General features: G+C 39.4%; 1 protein-coding gene across 4 annotated transcripts in view; it reads right to left on the reverse strand.

The window, feature by feature from the left end:
• PHACTR2 (phosphatase and actin regulator 2) overlaps positions 1 to 24,735 on the reverse strand; it is a 207,053-nt gene that overhangs the window by 110,368 nt on the left and 71,950 nt on the right. The window contains exon 1 of one of the 4 annotated variants that reach the window (XM_054024326.1): positions 8,277 to 8,628. The exons of the other annotated variants lie outside the window; for them this stretch is intronic. Coding sequence (XP_053880301.1) covers positions 8,277 to 8,319 — 43 coding nt within the window. The 5' untranslated portion in view covers positions 8,320 to 8,628. Of the gene's footprint in view, positions 1 to 8,276; positions 8,629 to 24,735 lie in introns of those variants that run through there. 4 annotated transcript variants of the gene reach the window in all.

Consider the following 24,735-nt stretch of genomic DNA (forward strand, 5'->3'; position numbering starts at 1 on the left):
TCTGTGACTCAGTTTCCCCATCTATAAAATGGAGATGATGATACCTCGTTTCTAAAATGCTTTGAGATCTACTGATGAAAAATGCCATATAAGAGTCAGGTATTATTACTTGATCTCTATTAATGTTTATTCAGCAATGCGAAAGTTACAGAACTGTGTCTAGAAAGGAAGGAGAACGGTGACTGGAGAGAGATGTGGGCTATGGAGTAGAATCATCTATCATGAGATACTGAAAAGAGGGGTATGTGCACGGAGTTGAGAACTTGTAGGGGTTTGGACTTGATAGAAACGTCTGGAAGGTCATTTGATAATGCAGTTCTATAGAAAACTAGACAGCTCATCTTATTTTTCAGCCTTGCCAGTATTGAATTTACTAGGTGGTCTTTTCTCTTTCTAACTGTAGTAAATCAGGAAGCTGCTGATTAATGCTGCAAACAGCTGATTAGTGGTTAGGGATTACCAAATATCACCGTACGAATTTATCAGACTCAACATACAGTTGAAGGCAGTGGTCGGAAACACATGCCTGAAAGGACTGAAGTAATGAAAACATTTTTTTCTAAAGTGAAATGTAAATATGGTACAGAATACTTAAGTAGCAAAATGGAAAGGATTCAAGCTCATCTTAAGAGCTGCCTCAAAGTGAAAGAAGGTGGGAACACTAGGGTTGAGATTTGCAGGGCATTAAGCCTACATTTGTCACAAATACATTGGCCATTCCTGTGGAGTGGTTATTCCTTCACGGCACGACAGAGAGAACCCCTACTTTCCTCTGCAGCTTAACACTGCAACCTCATCTGTAATGAGTAATTGCTGCAGCAGAGGAGTTCATTCGGGGCCAATCAACATTAACTGCTGTGGCATCTTGTGCAGTGTTTTGCTCAGGGAGAGGATGGCATGTATGGAAATTACTGCAATTTCTCCCAGCAATATTTCTGCTTCCCTTTTTGCACAGGCCCCCAAGCCCATTTGTTCACACTTTAGTCTCGACTGGCAGCAAAAAGCTTTGGGCACTGAGACCTAAATTTTCCAAAGTGGGTATTTAATTTTGGCTTCCCAATTTGACACACAAAGGTACTGATCCTTCAGTGGGTCTGAGCACCTGCAGCTCCCACTGATGTCAGCTGGAGTTGTGGCTGCTCAAAATCTCAGAAAAATCAGTGCCAAGTTGGGTACCCAATATTGTAGTAATTTTTTTAAAATTTAGGTCCTTATAAATCAAGATTAATAAACATATGAACACAAGGGGTTCAGACCTCAAACAAACCTGTTCAGACCAAGATCCACATATAGGCAAAAGCTCCAGATAATCAGAATTGATCACTTTCTCACTGATGTTACTAAGGAAGCTAAAATTCTGTAAAAATTGAGAACAGTAGTCTCCTTACATTTTAGATATACATTCCTCCAGAATTAGGGCCCTACTAAATTTACGTCCATGAAAAACACGTCTTGGACCATGACATCTGGTCTCCTCTGTGAAATCTGGCCTTGTGTGCTTTTACCTTATACTATATATATTTCATGGGAGAGACTAGGGTTTCCCAAATTGGGGGTCCTGACCCAAAAGAGATTTGCACGGGGGTCACAAGGTTATTTTACAGGGGTCATGGTATTGCCACCCTTACTTCTGTGCTGTCTTCAGATCTGGGTGGCCGGATAGCAGTGGCTGTTGGCTGGGTGCCCAGCTCTGAAGGCAGCATCTTGCCAGCAGCAGTGCAGAAGTAAGGGTGGCAATACTATGCCATGCCACCCTTACTTTTGCGCCGCTGCCTGCAGAGCTGGGCAGCCGGAGAGTGGCAGCTTCTGACTGAGGGCCCAGGTCTGCAGGCAGCAGCGCAGAAGTAAGGGTGACAATATCCTACCATGCCATCCTTACTTCTGTGCTGTTGCTGGCATCAGTTCCACCTTCAGAGCTGGGCTCCCAACTAGCAGCCTCTGCTCTCCAGCTGCCCACCTCTGAAGGCAGTGTTGCCGCCAGCAACAATGCAGAAGTAAGGGTAGCAGTGCCACAACCCCTCTACAATAACCTTGTGACCCCTCCACAACTTCTTCGTGGGTCAGGGCCCCTACAATTACAACACCATGAAATTTCATATTTAAATAGCTGAAACTATGAAATTTACAATTTTTAAAATCCTACGACCGTGAAATTAACCAAAATGGTCCTGAATTTGGTAGGGCCCTATCCATAATTACATAAGGGTACAGTGCAAGAGACAAAAAAGGATAGAGTTCCAATTCTCAGGCTTGGTCTATGCTTAAAATTTATCCTAGCATAGATGTGTCTGTTTGGGGTGTGAAGAAAACACACTCCTGACTGACACAGTTATGCCAACAAAAAACCCAGTGTAGACACAGCTATGCTGACAGAGGGTTGTTTCTGTCAGTACAGCTCATGTCTTTTTGGGAGGTAGTGTTTTTATACTGGCAGAAAAATTCCTTCCGTCAATGTACTCTTAGGCTACACTAAGGGGCTCTGCCAACATAGCTATGCCAACACAGGCACAGTCCATCATGTACCCATAACCTCAGTATTATGAGGGCACAATCCTAAATTTCCCATTGTTTGGTCCTCTGGGGAAAAAAATTAAGATAAAATCCTACCGATCCTATGTTGTTTAAAACTTGGTTCAAGTCAGCATAGCGGCGGCTATTGTTCATATTTACAACAAAACTATTAGCCTTCCTAGTTGTACTCTTATGCTGCACCTCTTTTGTGACTCCAGACATAAGAATGAAAAAAATGGAAAAGTTGTTGACTGTACTTGAAGTCCAATCCGGTTTATTTATGGCTGAAAAGAAAGTTGAATGAAAAGAATGTTTCAGAAGTGCAGTTTTTCTTAAACAGCAAGGCAGATAGCATCTTTCTTTCAGGTAAAAATCCAGATGTGTGCGCCAAGGTTCAAAACTGAAGAGAAGCAGTGACTTTCACTTCTGAAGACTTGGGTTGAAATCTCAACTTAGTTGGCAAAGGAAAATGAATTTTGTGGTCACATTCTAATTCCCATTTGTCTATACCCCAAAATTAACACAAAATCCTTCACAGTTAGCAGGCTGTGTGTGCAAGAGCTACAGAGTGGAACTGCAAGCTTGTTGAGGCTTGGGGCTTGGATACATTGGGAGAGTTAATGGGAGAAACCTTGTGATGTGCGTGCTTGCAATCCCTCTGGCTCAAAATCAGCACTGAGTCCTTTACTTTCATGAGCTTTAAATGTCCTCACAAATTCTAAAGTCAAAACAAAAGACAAACCCAAACAAACACACACACACACACACTGCCCCGCCCCCCAAGGAGAATCAAACATTCTGAACAAAATATGCACGGACATTTCCAGAATGTATGTCTGTACTCAATGGACTGCAGTACCAGAACACTGCAATATAAAATATTATGGGAAAAATTTTCAAACACACCAGACTTAGATTCCTAAGTCTCGTTTTCAAAAATTACGTAGGTCACTGCCACGTGTAGGGGTAACTGGGTGTTATTTAGAAGACCAGGTTATGATCTAGTAGTCCCTTCTGGCCTTAAAAAGTATGAACATCTAATGTGTCTTTAGCTTTTTATATGCATTTTGGAGATACTAAAAAAAATGAGATGTAGGGTAAAATTTCCAAAGCTATGACATGGTTAAAGCCATGGCACACCAGTAGCCAGGTTTCAGCCCTGCTTCATAGGCTTTGTCTACACTACACAGATTTCAGGAGACACTCAATATCTAATTGGGTTGCTTATTGATACCCAGCTTTGCTCTTTCGCAGAAACAAAGACCATCTTTTCCAATGCATTCTGAAAAAAAATTGCTGCTGCCTGGTCAAAACAAGCTGCAAGTTCTCTGGCCAGCCATAGGAAAAGATGTGACTGCTGTGTCAACTAACAGGAAGCCCCTAGCCCCAAGAGAGATAAAAATAAGCAGGCTGAGAAACAAGTTAACTTTTGACCCGTGATAATGCCTGCACAGAATGCCAAGCTCAACAAATAGCAGGATCCAATGGGCTATAGTTTTTCAGCTCCAGGATAAGGGCTTTTGAGTGCTACATTCCCAGTGTGACTCCCACTCTTCCATTTGAGACATCTCCAGCCTCATGGGCTGGCACAAAGCAATACAAGAACTACTTATAAAAGCTGCTTCCCATCCGTGCTCAGCAGCTCTTCTCCCTTCTTGAAAGCCACTGATCTGCTGGGCAGAAAGCAGAAGTGATAGTTGTACTGATCAGTTCTTGAGTGCAAAGCTAAGTCCCTGAATGCCACTCAGTGAATGGGAACAGAGCGCTGATTTGGCAAGTCCTGTCAGGCCTGGGGAAAGATCAGAGAGGAGGAAGGAAGAGGAACTAAGGCAGGATGTTCTCAAACTTTGTTTACAGTGTGGGCCACGTTTCAACACAGAGGTTGTCTACTGGACCCACTGTCCCCCTCGCCTTTTACAACTGCACTGCCCACTTTTTCTACCATTGACATTTACAGAGCATCCTCGATGCAGCTAGAGCAAGGGCCTACATGGAAGAAGAACTTTAGAAAAACCTTTTAAATGTGTTTGAGCAGCTGGAGCAAAGGTGGAGAAGCCAGCTCCATGTGACCAGCCAGCTCTCTAAAGACAGCCAGCAACTGCTCTGCCAATGGTCTGCAGACTGCAGTTTGACTGCCTCTGGGTTAGGGGAAAGAACAGATTCCAGATCTGATCCTCCTCTCTTTTACGCCAGTGTAAACCTGAACTAACACCAGTGAAGGCAATGTGTGTCAACAGAATCAATGAGAGCAGAAATAGGCCCTTAATGAGAAGAAAGAGTAAAAGAAATAAGCTAACCAGAGGGAAAGAGACACTAAGGAGGGAAGATATATTTACGCAAAGAAAAAATAGTGAGTGGTTTAAGAAAATAAATAAATAAAGGTGTGTCACCTTAAACATGTGCATAAGTCCCATTAAGTACTTTGCTGAGTCTGGGCCACAACAAGTGATTTTATTTTTGTAGCAAGTTTGATGTCCAAAATAGTTTTCTCTCTCGCTGACAATGTCTAGAGAATGTAAGGTGCTAGGGAGCATCGCTGTATAGGATGATGGAGGTTTGGGAGATATGGTTATGGATGGGAGACATGGAAGTGCAGACGGGAAAGGGCAACCTGTTGCAGAATTGATGCTATCTCTGGTTTTAGGTTTAGACCCTGATCTTGCAAGACACTCATGGGAAACACTCAAAATTTATTTGGGGCCCTCCTTTCTTGGGTCTATTCATTTTAAACACACATTTCCAGATAAATACCAAACAAACTTACTTTTCAGGGTCCTCTCCCCACCCCTTTAAAAAAAAATAAAATATTTTGATTTAAAATAAAATAAAATAAAATAAATAAAGTAGGACATTACAACTGATACTTCTCATTTTCTGGGCAAGAACCCTCTGGAACCTTCATTTTAATTTTTTTCTGTACTGAACAAATTTCTGCTTCTTGAGCAAATCTAAGGCCTCAATTCTGAAATGTGATCCTGTAGTTCAGATCTCTGGTACCCTTAACTCCACACAGGCACAACAGTCTGCACTAGGAAATCATACTGCACAATCAGATCCTAAATGTTAGCTTGGATGAGAAAGAGGTTAGAGCTAGGGTTGCCAATTTTGGTTGGATGTGTTCCTGGAGGTTTCATCACATGACATAATCTTTAATTAAAGAGTAATCTTTAATTCCTGGAGACTCCAGGATGATCCTGGAGGCTTGGCAACCCTCGTTGCAGCCCCAGGCCAGGGTATGCTCTTTCACAGTTGCTTTTGCTTGGTTGGCTAAGGGTCTGAATGCCCTATTGATTCCTTAGCTTAAAAAAGATTTGCAGCCCTGTGTATAAACAGTAAAGCTCTCCTTTAACTCTCTAATCTCTAGCAACTGTCAATGGTTTATACAGCTTGTAGCTGGCTGGTATGCCAAACTGAATGAAGATTTTTGGACTGTCTATTCATGAGGGGGCAACCCAGCTCCATTGGAGTCAAGAGGAAGTCATTTCATTGACTTCAGTGGAACAGGATTTGGCCCCAAAAGCTTATGACCTTTTAAGCATCCAAACCAGACCTGTAAAATAGACTAAATAGAAAAACCAGACTCTATAGGACCTACCCACCCACATATTTATCTCAAGGGTTTCTTGCTGAGAATATACTTCCCAGACATTTTCAGAAGCTTACTGCAGTTTTGTGAAACTTTCTGAAAGCTGCATCAATGTTATATTACTAGAGTATTCAGACAAAGCTACCTCTAATTCAAAAATCATAAGGATAGTATGCTTGTCAGTTAAAATTTTCACAATTATCATAACGCATCTGCAGCACCACAAAGTACCATCAAAAAGTACATTGTCCAGCTGGTTTTCTACTGTTACTCTGAAGTGAAAATGCTGTTTTCAATTAAAAGAGGATTCTGAGATTTTTTAAAATTAGTTATAAAACCAGTACAATTATTCTTCATTAGTGTGCACCCGGGAGAATACAGACACAAGTAACATGTTTCAAGATATACAAACTCCGTCACCTAACCACACCCAAAACACATTTACACATAAACTTCCTTTACAAAAATGTGTTCAAAAAGTTAACAAAAACTTTACCTAAGGCTTCCATTTTCTTAAATTTGTTTCCTAACAACAGCTATCTTGATGAAATTCTAATGTGTTCGCTGTTGGGTGAAACCCTTAAAAATATGGCTAAAAAATTTCTCTAACATATCGTCATAGAAGATGAAGTGGGTCAAGAGAAGGAATAATCAAAGTTTTCTTACACCAATAATTTTACTAGGCTCATGCATGGTGGGAACTGAAAAAAACTGTACCATCTGCAACATGATATACTTTTAATGAAAATATGGAGGTTTTCTGGAAAATGTTCTCTTCTACCCCACAGCACCATGAATAAACTGACAGTAAAGAAGGGAAAAGAGAGTTTGATGTATAGTCTCTTGATTTGCAAAAGGTTTCCATATCTGTATCACTAAACACACTTGGAAATAAATGCAAAGTATACAGAGTGGTCAGCCTCACCACAGTTTATGTTTGTTTGCTTATGTTAAACGATGAGAAGAGTAAGAGGTGTTAAAATTTCACTGTGCTCAGAGCTTTTTCTTTTACTGGAAATTTCAAACCTTGCTGGTATTAATTTAGATTCTACATTACCTTCTCTTTTATTATTGTTGGGGTTAGATGATCTTTTGTTCAGTAACTAAAACACACCAGGTTATATCAACATGCTTCTGCCCCAAAATATCAAATATATAATATTATTCTTCAAAAAGTTAATTTGGAAACAACCAAAATTTTAAAAAAATTCCACTAATGTTATTTCTTTTAATAGTCAGCTTACACACAAAATGTCAGAGAGCCAAGAGCAAACAGATGGGTGGGTTCTATCCATACTGCTGGGATAAGTGCCAGAGGTCCCCTTCCTTCCTTTCTTTTTTTAATTAAAAAAAAAATTGCAGGGGCGGAGCGGGGGAGAGGAAAGAAACAGTGCATTGCAACTCAGAGAGAGCCTTTTAATGTTTTCAGGGAAACACTTTGGTTACATGAAAGTTGTGCCTTCTTGATGGCTTTTTAAAATATTCAAATGAATGATGAGTAAAGAGAATATATATTAGTGCAGAATTAAAAACCTTTGGTATGGCTAGACAGTGTTTGTATTCTGTGGAAGCAGAGCGGGGGGGGGAAAAAACAGAAGGAAATATATCCATCAAACCAAAGCTAATACATTTAGAATAGGCGTTAAGAAGCGCTGTAGACAGCAGAACTCCATTGCATACTGTTCTTTTCTGTATGTTTCAAAGCAGAACAAAAGCACTCTTTTCTTGCATCTTAGACAAACAGTTTCTGCTTAAAAGAAAAAAAAGTAACAGTAAGGAATGTGTGATTCCCTGAGCTATAGATATATATGATGATCAAGTTAACTTTTTATTTTCAAAAAGGGTAGTTCCAGATCTAACCAAGGTTAAATCAATAAAGGGGTATTCAAATAATACCAAACTAAGGCATGCTTTTAGGAAAAAAGAGTGCCCTGTGCCTTTAAGATAAACTCTGCTGCATGCAACCCCAAAGGCATTCTACTTTTTCTTGACAAAGAATTTGGTGCAGCGCTGCTGTTCCGTCCATCTAAGGGAATTAGACACGCTGCAGCTTGTTTCACTCACTGCAATTTGACTTTTCTTCAACGGAGAAAATAGCAGTTCTAGAGCGCACCCAACACCCCCCGTGGGGAGTCCGGCGGAATGGCTTGCTCGCTTGTTGCTTTACAGGGCTACTCACCGCTGGCTTGCTCAGACAGAGAGGAGACTGAGGTCTGGCCCATTTCTTAACCTTTAAGAGGGCCGGTGTCCAACAATCATGCAGCTCTCTTGGTCCTTTGGTCATGTATTCTCTGCCACAGACATTTCCAAGGGTTCATTTCACCTTTTCCCTGGGCTTGCTGTTTTACTACCCGACTGGAACTTCTGCCTCTCGCAGGCTGGTTTGTAAGTCCACCTCCTCCGGCTGCAGCCCAGCTCACGACTGTTCCTGCTCAACTGAATGCCTGTCATTCCTCTATGCAGATTATGGGGGGTCAAAGGTCACGGGGAGGGAGTCCCATGCTGGTACAGCCACACAGAGACCATCACAGGAACAGTTTGTAGTTTTAAGCTACTCTCCTCTAACATAAAGGGGTCAATGTTAAATGATCCTATAGGGCTTGAAGGAGAACGGGTAAAGTACTTAGACATGGTACTTAAATTTAACAAGGTCTGGTTTTCTTTAGTGGTTTTATCCCCCCTCTTAATCTCCCCCACCTCAAAGGATTGAGTTCTCTGTGTTCTGGTGGTGCTAGTTATAGGATGGAATAGCAATCACAGCACAAGTACACACACAGAGAGGCATTACACTTCTCCTCAGGGCTCCCTGTACTTTCTAAATGGGTAGGGTCTTAGGAAGGGTTTTATTTTATTTTTTAAAAATCTTACCTAAAGATACATTCAGAAAAATAAAGTTTAATTAGTAGAACCTCCTGATGACACTAGAAGCCCAAATCCATTACCAACCATTTCCCCACAGCCCAAAACATACCCATATTTTAGTTGTAAAAGACATCAAAGTTAAATACACCTCTACCCCAATATAATGCTGTCCTCGGGAACCAAAAAAATCTTACCGCGTTATAGGTGAAACCACATTACATCAAACTTGCTTTGATCCACCGGAGTGCACAGCCCCCCCACCCCCGCCGGAGCACTGCTTTACCACGTTATATCCAAATTTGTGTTATATCGGGTCACGTTATATCGGGGTAGAGGTGTACTGGATGTCCTGAACTTACCTAGTATGTTAAAAAATGGAGACTAAAATAACTGACCCTGACCCCACAAGATGCTCCATATAGGAGGACTCCTGGATCCATGCAGAACCCCACTGATTTCCACAGTACTCTATGCTGGTATAAGGGACTACCCTTGTGCTGCATCTTGTAGGATCAGGATTATTGAGAGTCGCTAATTTCACCATAGCTGGATGTTTTTGGCAGTTTTTCCATGATTTCCCACCCACATACACTATATTCCTAAAAAAAAGAAAAAGGCTCTGTGTACTTCAGATTCTGCATATGTGGTGTGGCTATGGGGGAGAGTTTTGGCAATATCTGGAGTGATTAGGACAAAGCTGTATTCATGAATTAAGATGAATAAAGATGAACTAATCACTGGATTGGAAGATGGTGATTGCCTGAGACTAGTGATCATGTCCTGATTACTTTCAGTGTGGACAGAGGAGAGTCCCAAACGGCAATATATTAGGGCTATCGATTAATCACAGTTAAATCACATGATTAACTCAAAAAATTAATCACGATTTAAAAATTAAATCACAATTAATAGCAGTTTTAATTACACTGTTAAACAACAGAATCCCAAATGAAATTACATATTTTTGGATGTTTTTCTACATTTTCAAATATATTGACTTCAATTACAACACAGAATACAAAGTGCACAGTGCTCACTTTATATTATTTTGATTACAAATATATGCACTGTAAAATGATAAACAAAAGAAATAGTATTTTTAAATTGCACTTCAGTACTTGAATGAAGTGAATTACTTTAGTGTGAAAGTGCAACTTACAAATGTAGATTTTTTTTGTTATATAACTGCACTCAAAAACAAAACAGTGTAAAACTTCAGCGCCTACAAGTCCACTCAGTCCTACTTCTCGTTCAGCTAACCGCTAAGACAAACAAGTTTGTTTACATTTACTAGAGATAACGCTGCCCCCTTCTTATTTACATCACCTGCAAGTGAGAACAGGTGTTCACATGGCACTTTTGTAGCTGGCATATCAAGGTGCCAAATATGCTAAACATTCGGATGCCCCTTAGTGCTTCAGCCACCATTCCAGAGGACATGCTTCCATGCTGATGATGCTCATTAAAAAAATAATGAGTTATTAAATTTGTGACTGAACTCCTTGGGGGAGAATTGTATGTCTCCTGCTCTGTTTTACCTCCATTCTGCCATATAGTTCATGTTATAGCAGTCTCTGATGATGACCCAGCACATGTTGTTCATTTTAAGAACACTTTCATTGCAGATTTGACAAAATGCAAAGAAGGTACCAATGTGAGATTTCTAAAGATGCTACAGTACTCGACCCAAGGTTTAAGAATCTGAAGTGCCTTCCAAAATTTGAGAGGGACGAGGTCTGGAGCATGCTTTCAGATGTCTTAAAAGAGGAAATTCCGATGCAGAAACTACAGAACCTGAGCCATCAAAAAAGAAAATCAACCTTCTGCTAGTGGCATCTGACTCAGATGAAGAAAATGTACATGCATTGGTCTGCATTGTTTTGGATCGTTATTGAGCAGAACCCATCATCAGCATGGACACATGTCCTCTGGAATGGTGGTTGAAGCATGAAGGGACATATGAATCTTTAGCACATCTGGCACGTAAATATCTTGTGACTCCAGTTACAACAGTGCCAGGAGAATGCCTGTTCTCACTTTCGGGTGACCTTGTAAACAAGAAGCAGGCAGCATTATCTCCTGCAAATGTAAACAAACTTGTTTGTCTAAGTGATTGGCTGAATAAGAAGTAGGACTGAGTGGACTTGTAGGCTCTAAAGTTTTACATGGTTTTATTTTTGAATGCAGTTTTTTTTGTATATAATTCTATATCTGTAAGTTCAACTTTCATGTTAAAGAGATTGCACTACAGTTCTTGTAATGGGGAAACTGAAAAATACTATTTCTTTTGTTTTTTTCAGTGCAAATATTTGTAATAAAAAATAAATATAAAGTGAGCACTGCACATTTTGTATTCTGTGTCATAACTGAAATCAATATATTTGAAAATGTAGAAAACATCAAAAATATTGAAATGATATTCTATTATTGTTTAACAGCAGAATTAATCGCACAATCGCATGATTAATTTTCCTCATCACTTGACAGCCCTAATGTATATATTATATATGGTGCTTCAGAGGGTTAATTTCTGAAAGCTGAGGAAAATCATGAACAAAATTGATTGGGAGGAAAAATGTAAACAGAAAAATGTCAATGAAAATTGGGAATTCTTTAAGAAGAGTTTATTAAATGGCCAAAAAAAGATGATAACTTTGACTAAAAGCAACATCTATCAAATGGGGAAATAGATAGCAACCCATATAAATTAGAAGTTATGGTGTGCAGAAAATTGATAAGGGAAGCTAAAGATGTCAGGGAATTATCCATAGCTGTCAGGACTAAGGACAATAAGGAGCTTAAGTATATTAAGAACAAAACAAATCCTAGCAATGTTATAAACCCATTACTAGATGGTGATAGTAAAATTCTTAGTAATGATGCAGAAAAGTTAGAAATACTCAATACATATTTCTATTCTGTATTTAGAAAGAAGTGGGATGAAGTACTCATTTCACATGTAAATGATGAAGTACTTTCCAGTCCTTTAGTAAATAAGGAGGATGTTAAGTAACATCTATTAGGAATAAACTTTTTAAATGAGCAGGTTTGTATAATTTGCACCCAAAAGAAGAGTTGGCTGATGAGATCTCTGGCTTGCTGATTTTAATTTAATAAATCTTGGAATATCTGTGTAATTCCAGAAGTCTGGAAGAGTCCTTTTGCTGTGCAAGTAACCAAAAAGGCTAAATAGGATATCTCAGATTGCTATAGGACAGTTAATTTAACGTCACCCCCAGACAAAATAATGGAAAAGCTGATGACATTCAGTTAATAGAGAATTAAAGGATATTAATATAATTAATATCAGTCAACATTGTTTTATGGAAAAAATGTCTTGTCAAATAAATCTGATTTTATTCTTTGACGAGATTACAAGTTTGGTTGATAAAGGTAACTGTGTAGATGCAATAAAAGTATTTAGATTTTTGTAAGGCATTTGACTTAATACCACATGGCATTCTGATTAAAAAGTTATCACTATACAATATAAATATAGCATGTGTTTAATGGATGAAGAACTGGTTAATTGACAGATCTCAAGTAACTACAAGAAGTAGTTGTCAACAAGGAATCATCATAGAATAGGAGGGAGATTTTCTAGTGGGGTTCTGCAGGGAATGATCCTAAATCTGATGCTATTCAATATTTTCATCAGTGATCTGGAAGTAAATATAAATTCACTGCTGATAACATTTGCGGATGACACAAAGATTGGTGGAGTGGTAAATAATAATAAGGACAGCAGTCATGCAGAACAATCTGGTAAACTGGGCCAAGTCAAACAAAATGTGTTTTAATACAACCAAAAGCAAAGTTATATTTCTAGGAAGGAGGAATGCAGAGTGGAGGTCTGTATCCTGGAAAGCAGTGACTCTGAAAAGAATCTAAGGATTAGAATATACAAGCAACTCAACATGGGTTCCCAGTGCAATACTCTGGCAAAAAGGGCTAATGCGATCTTGGGATGTATAAACAGGGGAGTAATTAGTAGGAGTATGGAGGTGATTTTACCTCTGTATAGAGCACTGGTGAGACCGATACTGGAATGCTACATACAACTATGATGTCCACTTTTTAAAAAAAAAGATGTGGAAATAATTGGAGAAGGTGTAGAAAAGAGCCACAAAAATTTGAGAGATGGAGAAAATGCCCTACAGTGAGAGACTTAATCTGTTCAGATTATCAAAAATAAATAAATAAAATAAAAAGTTTGAGAGGTCACTTGATTACAGTGTATAAGTACCGTCAGAGGGAAAAAATACTAGGTAATGAAAAGTTCTTTAATATAGTAAAGAAAGGCAGAACAAAAACCAATGTCTGGAAGCTGAAGCCAGACAAATTCAAATTAGAAATTAGGCACAAATTTTTAACAAGCAGTTGGATTAACCACTGAAACAAACTGCCAAAGGAAGTGGTAGATTCTCTGTCTCTTGAGGTCTTCAGATCAAGACTGAATGCATTTCTGGAGGATATGCTTTAGTCCAGGGTCGGCAACCTTCGGCACACTGCCCATCAGGGTAATCCACTGTGGGCTGCGAGACATTTTGTTCACGTTGACTGTCCACAGGCACAGCTCCCAGTGGGCATGGTTCGCCATTCCCGGTCAATGGGAGCTGCAGGAAGCAGTGGCTGCGCTTCCCACAGCTCCCATTGGCCGGGAATGGTGAACTACGGCCACTGGGAGCTGTGGGGGGCCTGCGAACGGTCAATGTAAACAAAATGTCTCGCAGCCCACCAGCGGATTACCCTGATGGCTGCGTGCCGAAGGTTGTCGACCCCTGCTTTAGCCAAACACAAGTTACTGCACTCAATATAGAGTTAACTGGGTGAAATTTAATGGCCTGTGATATACAGGATGTCAGACTGGATGATCGAATAGTTCCTTTTGGTCTTAAACTCTATGAAAAGCTGTTTTGGCTATATTGTCTCTTAGAAATAATAGCTGTAATTCATTGATTTAAAAGTCTTAACACTTGTTTTTCACATCATTTCCAAAACCTTCTTGTAACTTCAGGTTTGTTTCCTACCTTGACAAGATCTAGTGCACAGGATAATTTTTGAGAACTTATGCTTATTTTTGGAGTTAGTTATCTTGACAATGAGAACATATGACTACTCTGTCTACCACTGGTGAACCTGATAAAATTTGTCAAAGGCATTTATGTCCCCTATGTTATGTAAATATCCAGCATACTTTGCAAAATTTGTCAATAGTCTGCAAGGATTTCTGTGAAGGTGAAAAACTCCACAAAGACTATTGCTGAGATTGCATGATGGGTAAGCCTCCAAAGCAGGTCTATTAGCTGGTGATAACAGGGTAGCAGTTTTTTCCTTTTAGAGATTAAAAAAGGTCACTGCCATCAAATAGACCTTATTTTTGTTTAACAGGATTTGTTGCTAAGTGTTATGTCCTTATACTGCTAAACATGTTAGTAGTGTGTTTCAAAGGTGGTCAGATCGGACCTAGAGCTATCTCATTTCCCAATGACTGCTCTGAAAATTAAGGGCAGTAACCACTACGTTAGGGAAGAACAAATATTTCATTACAAGTCTAACAAATATTTACAGACATGTTATATTAAAAAAAAAAAAAAGCTTTCAGAAGTAATTTCCAAGGAGTCGGTAGGTAGCTGTCTGAACTGACAATGATTTTAAAAAAAAAAAAAAAAAAAAAAAAAAAAAAAAACCACACAGAACCACTTTCTTCCAATACTGGAAAAGGAACTCTATTATAATAAATAAAACAAGTATTATCCCTAGAACTATTCTGTCTCCTTCTGCTTCACTTCAAAATCTTCTCCATTCTCTTTTCTGCAGAAGTGTAAAAGAATTATTCCTCCTTTTAGGCATTTAGATTCAATTATAACTTGTGGCTATGATATTTAAGATCATAAAGAAAGGCTATGATATTTAATATTGGGACTCATATAAAATGTGTGCAACTTTATAATAGGAAAAGCTTTATCATAGCCTGGTAGCTATCAAGATATACCAGCAGAAGGTCAAATGCAGATTTAATAGTGAATTCCTCCCATTTAGAACTTAGGCAGTTTTGTGGAGTTATTAGTAGTGTGACAAAGTTCCTCCTCTATCTTGGTGGGTCCTAGGGTGACCAGATGTCCCGATTTTGTAGGGACAGTCCTGATTTTTGGGTCTTTTTCTTATATAGGCGCCTCTTACCCCCCACCTGTGTCCCGATTTTTCACACTTGCTGTCTGGTCACCCTAGTGGGTCCTGCGCTTATTGGCAGATTTTCTTGCCTCAGAGATTCACCATGTGGGTTGGGGAACAGCCCAGCGACCTTCCCCTCTGGAAGAACCCACAGGCCAGGTCAATTGGGAGGAACCCAGGCCCACCCTCTACTCTGGGTTCCAGCCCAGGGCCCTGTGGACTGCAGCTGTCTATAGTGCCTCCTGTAACAGCTACATGACAGCTACAACTTCCTGGGCTACTTCCCCATGGCCTCCTCCAAACACCTTCCTCCTGGTGTCTGATAATGCTTGTGCTCCTCAGTCCTCCAGCAGCACACTCTCTGCTCCTTGCACCTCTTGCTCCCAGCTCCTCACACTCACACCACAAACTGAAGTGAGCTCCTTTTAAAACCCAGGTGCCCTGATTAGCCTGCCTTAATTGATTCTAGCAGCTTCTTCTTAATTGGCTCCAGGTGTCCTAATTAGCCTGCCTGCCTTAACTGGTTCTAGCAGGTTCCTGATTACTCTAGTGCAGCCCCTTTCTCTGGTCACTCAGGGAACAGAAAACTACTCATCCAGTGACCAGTATATTTGCCCTCTACCAGACTCCTGTACCCCACTGGTCTGGGTCTGTCACAGTAGATAAATAAATGCTATGTTGTACAAATATTAAATATTCTTTAAATATTGTCAAAATAAACAGGAAATGTGTGGTAACTTCTGAGTTATGGTAAACTGTAAGGATTGCAAAAACTTTTTTGAATACATATTTAAAAGGACACCATCAACATAAAAACGATGGGCCATATTAATTTATAACAATGGAGTTACATCAGGGATGAATTTGATCCACTGGATTTTTATATATATATAGATCTGCTTTAATATCACTTTAGATTATTTTAAAAATTCTTTCATTTGGAAATAATTAACTTTTCATAATTTTTGATGTTTTTCTCCTTTTACCTTTTGGATTTTCATTAGCTTGGAAACTTGACTGGTCAGAATCAGTCCTTAGTTCTCATGCATGAGCACAATACAAGAGCATATTTAAATCCCTACTGTAAAAAAAAGTTTCAGTCTTTGAGAGAGATCACCACAAATCTGTTGTCATATTTTATAGAGAGCAGAATTAAGACATTTATACAAAATAGTTAAGAGAGGCCTATAGAAGAACATTGGGAGTCCTAGCTGGGAAAAAGTTTATGGCATATGTATACAGAGGGTCAAACTAGATCATCACAGTGGTCCCATTGGAAATATTAATCTTTTAAAATTCAGATATGAGGCAGACAGGAATTTGAACTCAAGTTAAAACCTCCAGCCAGGGCAATTAATATGCAAAAAGCAGACATACCTTGGAGGAGAGCTGCTTATTTAGAAGTAAAATGTATTTGTGCTGGGAGCCAAGCAGTCCTTGTCTACACTAGGCTCTCCTCCATGAAATTTCCCCCGGTTGGTTGGAAAGTTAGGAGGTGCAAGGGGGAAGAGGGATGTCTAGTGTGGACACAGTGCATATACACATCATCAAAAGAACTGTTTAAATTGAGTAGGAAAAACAACATCCAAAACGAATTGCTCAAAGAAACAAAGAATCCTGACTGGATTGAGGGGACAGACATACAATGGATATTTCAGATGAGTGTGTGCTAACCTTCTAAGTGGCCATCTAAGTAAAACCCTTTGTGGAGAATGCCTGATATAATAATGAACAGAATAACACCTTTCATATCAGAAGCATCAGAGTCTATACTTGGGATGATATGATAAATGTATTGGAAGAAGACACCTACCCAAAGAAACAGAGACCCTGGGCTCAACACTGGGGTGCAATATTGGTCACATTTCACCATCTAAAAAGCTTACCAGTGAGCTTTCCAAGGATCGGCTAGCATGCACCAGATGTACTTCTTGACTTCAGGGCAGAAGGTAGAACAGGACAAGCTGGGGGGACAAAACCCATATTTTGGACCTGAACTACTCTGAAATTTTTCATTTAATCACCAAGTAGAAATATGTTGTTAGTGCAGCTTTAGCAGTACTTGGCTGAAAAATCAAAATCTACTTAGAACAAGCTGTTTCAGTTGCAGAAAGAACAGTTTGAGTAATACCAATAATACTTAGGACTTAGAGTGCTGAAAGGGACACACTCCCCTTCCCACAACTTGAAATCTAGTCAGTTTCAAACAATGAGTCATTTCAGGTATTATGCCTTAGTCCTCCTGCCAGTTTTTGTGGTTTTACAATCATATTTTCCTATTTAATCCCCCCCCCCACACACACACACACACTTCTCTATGGCTGCAAGACCCACACATACATAAAGGAAAACTGATTAACTGAATGACTACACAGTCGGGGAATAGTGAAACTGACTATAGCCAAAGTGCTGTCAAAAGCACAAAGTAGCCAAACTGAAAAAAATAAATAAAAGGATTTTCCCCCTCTCAAATCTGTTTCACTTGTAGTAATCTTAGGTATTACTTGTGATACTGGTAGAGGAGAACATTTCAGGCAAAAGTGGCAAGCTATTCCCAGTAATTTGACAAATTTAGCCCCTCTTTCTGCATATGAATTATCTAAAAAGAGTTAGATTTTTACAGATTTGTTTGCTATTCAAACTTATTCACTGATCAATTTGTAAACAAATTTTAGCCAACTGGCAGCATTTAAATAATCCACTGCAACAATTTTATCAAGTATTTATTATCCACACTGTGTGACAGGTTCTCTAAGCTACCTGGTATAGTTTCTGTTCTCTAACTGGAATACTTCTAAACCTACAAAGAGCAGTTGGCTATTTGAACATGATTTACACAATTGTGTGTATGCATGCATGTTTGTGTGTGTGTGTGCGCGCACATATTTGTCTGAGTATTTATAACATTTTTCCTTTTTACAAACATACTAAGGCCTGATTATGTCACTCTTACTCATTCTGAGCAGTTCCTCATTTCACAAGTGGTTCTAGTGATTCTTTACATAATGCTTGTACAAATGTTAGGAAAAGCCAAAAAATCCAACCAACCCCAGAAAATAGTTGCCAATATCATAGAAGCAAACTAGCTATTTTTATATGAATGAACATTTCCCTACAATTTTTAGCAGTATTCACCCAGCTTTGAGTGTAATACAATGTGCATTATTGTAAATCAGAGGACAGAATGGCTCCTAACATCAAAATCTTTGTAATACATTGTTAATTTTTTAATTAGTAATGACCTCCAGAAATTGATGCAGTCCCTCCCTGAACTCTTCCTGACATTTCTTTAATTCTTGAAAGCAGAGACAAAAACACTGCACTCAACATACTCACAAGGGAAAAACAAACAAGAATTAGTAACGAGTCCTAAACATTTAAAAATGAAGTGGGAAAAAAAAGCAACCCACCACTTTTTGACCCTACCTGCTCTCTAATAGTCAGATTTTTATTACCTTGCCTCTTTACAACTAATGCAATTTGCATATAGAATTCAAAATCCCACTCCTAGTTCTGAGAAAATTGTATAACAGCTGTATTCATGCACACTCTACCAAGACATGTTTTCAAAACCTCCAGCAGATCCAAGGGAAGCCAAATGTCAGTATGGCATTGCATCAGCCATACTGTATATATTTGGAGCACTTGACTTTGATGCACTTATTTACATAACATGGATCAAATTGTCAAAAACTGACTATGTACTCTGCAAGCCTAAGAAGCACAAGAGACTGTGACTAGGCAAGCAGGCTATTTAGCCAAGAAAACACAATAAACCAAGTGATTTTACGAAACATCTTCCACAAATGAATGTGGATTTTGTCCTTATGCCATAGAGTATATGGACATATTTTTTTAGATTTTCATTGAAAAGGTAAAAAGAACAGGAGTACTTCAGGTTTCTTGTTAATATACCTAACTGTACTTCCATGTTCCCATTCAGAAAAGTGATTGGTTGTTTTTGTTTGTCTGTTTGGATCACTTGGACTTATAGCTACTGGGTTTGATACATTTGTTTTAAGCCTGAAACTGTCTTTCGTTTTTTAATAATAATGTTGCTCCTAATTGGAGGGAATTTCCTCATTACTAGTTTCTTTGTACTGCCTTTTCTAAAACCATTCTCCATCTTGAGAAAATGTTTATACCAACTTAACTTTTAAGATACGCAGTGGCTGGGTCAAGATGCAGATCTACTTTCAGGTTTTGCACAATAAAAACCATTTAATAATCTGCCAATACATCCTTGAATAGCAGACACTTCCTCCATACTTCATACATATACCATATGGAAACTGTCTATAAACATCAGTAGGATTTAACTTAGCACAGATCGTGAGTTCAGTTGCATCACACAGAGGGAGAGTTCTCTAGGTTTTTGTTCTGTCAGAAATTCTGGCCTGATTTGCCCAGAAAATTTACCAAATGAACAAACTTGGGGCAATACATGGGATTGGGTGGAAACCAAATACAATTAGTGGTTTTGCTTTAAGTGCACTAGTTCATTCAATCATGAAACCCCAAAGAAAATTCAGGGGTGTTGAACCCTACAAAAGAACATCTTAAGAGTTCATGTGAATTAAACCATGAATTTTGTACAGCTCTGGTTGTGAAAATCACCTTCACCAAGACTGTGTCAATGTGGCACCTTTTCTACCATCACTTTTTAAAAGAAGCTACTCACACCAAACTTAGATACTGAAACATACCAATTTTTGCTAAAATTTAAAATTAAAAGGAGAATAACTGAAAATTATATGGGTGCATAGGTTTTCAGTACAACTGTATATTTGATTTTGTAACTAAACCACAATTCAATTAAGTAATATTGAGGGAAACGCTTACAAAGGTTGAAAGAAAAATAACTTGTAGTTGAGAAACATTTTATTCAAGAAAAAATAGTGGATCAGGTACTTGCATTGTGCTATGCCAGTGGTGCAAAACAGCCCTAAAGTCAACATAGAGGGATCCTCTTATTTCCTTTACCAGGCATATTACTTATTTTTAAAAGGGCTTGACTGTTCAGTATTTATTGTAAATGTTTTGGTGTGAAAAATTCACTCAACGTGATCTATTCGTCAAGAAGGAAATTCCCACAAGAAGGGCTCAGCATGAGTAACCATGTTGAGTGCTCTGGTATGTGTGGAATCCTCAGTCCCATCCTGCAATTGCTAATGCATATCTGCTGCACAGTTGCTATTGCAGGGTATTGGTGTGAATAGCAGCCATGGGCCACTGCTCTCTCATGTGTATGGTTTGGAGTAGATTTTCCATGTAGCTCACAGACTCTTTGGCCACAACCCCAGTCTATGACCCTCCCACTGTAAAATTGGCTGCTGCAAAATTCATTTATACAATCCCCCTGTGTGATCATTCCTGCATTTTTTTAATCTAAGGTAATTATAGTGAACCTATAAGCATAATATTTAAGTGCTGGCCCTGCTGCGTTATATGACCCTTCCAAGGTCTCTATCCAGCCCCAAAGAAAAAAAAAAAATCACCCATAACTTATTTTACTTTTAAAACTGTGAAAAAGTAGAGCAGGTTAATTCCATTTGATAATGACAGGAATGCAGTAAATAATGTTTGGTACTATAATAGTAAATACAAGTCTATATAAAGATCAGCCACTAATCATGTAATGTACCAGGACGGGGATTCCTCCATGATTCTCAAACACAGATCCTCACTTGCCTACACTCTATTCAAACATAGCACAAAGCACGAGAGTTTTCATTTTCTCACACGCTGCACCATAACTACAAAACTGCATCTTGATTCCAGACACAGTAATAAAACCTGGTGTCTGTAAATTTATTAATTTGACCCATAGTCATTAAAGTACATTATGTAGTGGTCAGGCTGATGCCTGTTTCTTTCCTTAATCGTTCTCTTATTTAATGATCTATTGTTGGAAGCATGCCAGATATTTTCAGGAATGTTTTATGACTTCTTTATTTGACCAAGAAATGTGTACCGTATTTGCCATCCAGGCTATCCTGACTTGCTGAAAATAAATCAGGGTATAATACTTCGCAACTTTATGCATTAGTATTTTAAAAAAAGGCAGATTTTTAAACATGTTTCAGGGCAAATGCATGCATCACACGATTACATCTCAGGGACTGAGCATATGTCAAGGAGGTTGCTCTTTTGATTAAGGCACAACACAGGAAGGCAGGAGATCTGGGTTTGGTTCTTGACTCTGCCACAGACTTTCCGTATGACCATGGATGAGTCATTTAACCACTCTGTGCCAGAGTTTCTCCATCTGTAAAACAGAGGTAATCTTTACCTACATCACAGGGGTACTGGCTAAACTGATTGTTTGTAAAGCATGTTGAAATCCTTGAAGACAAGGCAATATACACATGCATGAATTATTATTTATGGAGAGATAATATATGCAGAATATCCCTACATGCTTTGGATACTAGCTAGGGTAGGCCAGAGCACAATTGATGGGCCAAATTCAGTCTATAGAGTTCATCTTGACCACTTTCATCTTACAGAGCTGCAGACCACCAAGGCTATAGGTCCCACCATGTAGTGTTACATTTTGATCCAAGCAGTCTTCCATTTAGATCAAGATGGAACGTGCCTTGCTTGATAGAGCATTCCCACTGAAGAGGACAGCAGCAGACTGCTCAATTTGACAGGAAGGAGGTGCAGTGAGATCTTTGATTAGCTGTAAAAATTCAGTGTTTAACCTTGTCTATTGACTGCCAATCTGCTTTCAAACAGAAGAAAACAAATGGTAATTTCTTCTAAGGACTACTGATGTTCTAGGGACCATCCAACTTCCTTTGCCTCACTCTCAATAAGGGGAAAAAAGTTTTGGCTTCTCACTATTGGAAAAGTAATATAAAACAATTGGTTATTTCACACACACTCCTACAAAGACCCTTTCCTTAAAGCAGCAGCTAGTAGACCTCATCAATGCTCTTCCCAAAATACTGCCAGATAAGGACATTTATTTTTACCCAGTGCTCTAATACTACCTTTTATCTGGCTAACCACCCACAGATGTCCAATCTTGTCAACACATAAAGGCTGCAACAGTTTAACTCAAATTGTTTTGTACATTATTTATTTCCTTAAACCTGTGCAAACTCCTGAATGGATACACTTAAATCAGTTTATACCTGGCTTATAATCAATTTAGCTGAAATCAATACAAGCCAGTTGTAAAATTATTTAAATTAAAGCAGTGCAACTTCTGTGTTTCAGTCAGCCCTGGCAGGAAATTTCCACATTCAGTCTCTATCCTGATATAGCTCATACTGCCAGCCCCGCTGGATTCCTAAACATCTCAACTTCATCCCAGAACCATAATGCTATCCACCCAGCTTAATGGATAGGATACTTGATTGGGTGCAACAAGGGCAGGGAGGCAGGAGTCCTAGGTCCTGTCCCCCCTCACACATACCTTCACTGTAGTCACTACTACAAATTCACATGAATGTCCTTGCTGAGCCACCATCTCTCCTTCTGGAACAGGCCCAGAAGTGGAAAAGGTAGAGGAGGCAGCATGAGGAAATGGCAGCCTGCGGTTCTAGGTAGTGGAGAGCTATGGCCACTGGGTCCTGGGGCTGCAAACCCACTGCCCATGCTCTGGCTGGTCACTGATAGCTTCAATTACCAGTTCTTCCCCACCTCCAAGCACCACCCTGGGAGAGAGCCCTGGACCTAGATCCCCACTTCCCAGAACTTGGGGCCGTCATCTTCACACTGCTTCCTCCTGTTCTTCCACTTCCAGGCCTACTCCAGAATGAGAGATGGTGGCTTGGCAAGGACATACATGTGCCATGCAGCAGTGCAAAGGGAGGGAACCCCATGGATATATATGTGCCTCTCAGAACATGACCTCTGCTGCATGGCAGGTAACCTGGGCCCCTTCCTAAGGAAAATTCTGGTTGTGCCGCTGTACCTGATAGGACTTGCAGGGAAGTGGACAGCCTTGGAGCATATGGTGGGGAAACATATGCTGGAGGAACACAGGGTGGCCCTTCCTCCTCCTCCTCGGGCTCTGCCTCCCATAGGCTAGCCAGATGGAGATGGGAGCTGATTGGCTCTCTGCTCCCCTCCATTAATTTAAACTCTTGCCCAGGGCTTTTGGAGCCTCTTGTTTAGGTCAGATGTAGTCTCTTGTTTTTGCCCTCAGATTCTAGCCTGGTAGTATATACTATTTGCCTTGTTGGATTCCTGACGGTTTAAGCTTCGGACCAGGACCAGAATGTAGATGCAGGTCAATCCAAATCCATGCAGGAAAGGGGCAGAAAGGGAGAAACATATCTAGAAAGAAATCTCTTTACCTGTCCAACAAAAAGACAATCCAGATTCAGACATTTATTGAAATTATTCATTTGAAAGAGGCAGTTTACATTTATTTGGTATTTGCCCATTAGTTGAAATAATGTGCCTTACAAAAGATTAGAAGCAGTTCAAAAACATTTTCTCCATCAATTCTGCTGAGTTCATATGCGGACTCTTTGTTTGTATAGGGTTTCATATTTATACTTTTAAAAAATCCCCCATGTGAGTTTAGTAACTAATTAATAGGCTTTGAACGTAACACCTTAAGATGAATGAAAGAAATGCACACCCCAATGGGTTTAGTTTAGCCTTGTCTGTCTACAAACTTAAGACAGCTGCACATGGGATTTTGTAGTGAAGTTTGTTTTTCTGACCGCGAGGTTAAAAATTTTTTAACCCCTCAGATGCTACATGGTCATGTACATCCAAATTAACGCTTTCTAAAAGGTGTGCCAGTCTAACATGGTGGAGGAACACCCACAGCGTATGTGAATTACATGTAGCTCTTTATTTAGACTCAGCAGGTAAAGTGTATGGTATGTCAGTACTAACAGATGTCATGAAACTGCATAAAGGAAAGTTGAAATTTGGGATGCAGCCAGTGGAGAGACATAATCCATGAGCTTTCCTAGTCCCTACCTCTATTTGTCTCTCATGTTGGGTGGTCATTAAGATAAAGCTCAAGTTTAATCAAATTCATCACTGATGCAACTTCATTTGAGTCACAGAAATGAGGTGAAAACATATGTTGGAGTTGCCTACATTATGTATAAATTATGATGCAGAAAGTAGCTGTAATTCCTTTCGAGTTATATCCAACCTAGATTAGACCCCATGAATCTGATTCTCTGCTCTGAGCTGTGTCTGGCCAGCTCACATCTGGTTGGATACCTGGTTAGAGCACTGACCTACTTTCTCTCTAATGTTCATGCTACCTACCAGAAAAAGCCAACTGGATCCCACTCTACAGTAGTTTCCTAGGTGGCCCAACTAGGCATAGAAACATACTGCCAACCTCCTCCCCCCCAAAAAGACAAAACTAAAAATCCTGCAGCATTTGCTTATCCTGTAGACTTTGAATAGTTTAAAATAACGTTAAGATATTGTGTTCCTAAACAATACTGCTTAAGAAAAAAATTCTGTGGAGATGGAGCCCTCATGACAGGAATGCCCAAAACTTTCCCTTTGGAGAGTTAAGGCCTTTTCTCAAAACTGGTTTATAATTCTGAGTATAGTGCTTCTACCATGCATGAGGAATATTCTCCTTTAACTCATGGAGTAGAGGCATG

Source organism: Malaclemys terrapin, chromosome 3 (genome assembly GCF_027887155.1).
Source record: "Malaclemys terrapin pileata isolate rMalTer1 chromosome 3, rMalTer1.hap1, whole genome shotgun sequence".
Classification (NCBI taxonomy): domain Eukaryota; kingdom Metazoa; phylum Chordata; order Testudines; family Emydidae; genus Malaclemys; species Malaclemys terrapin.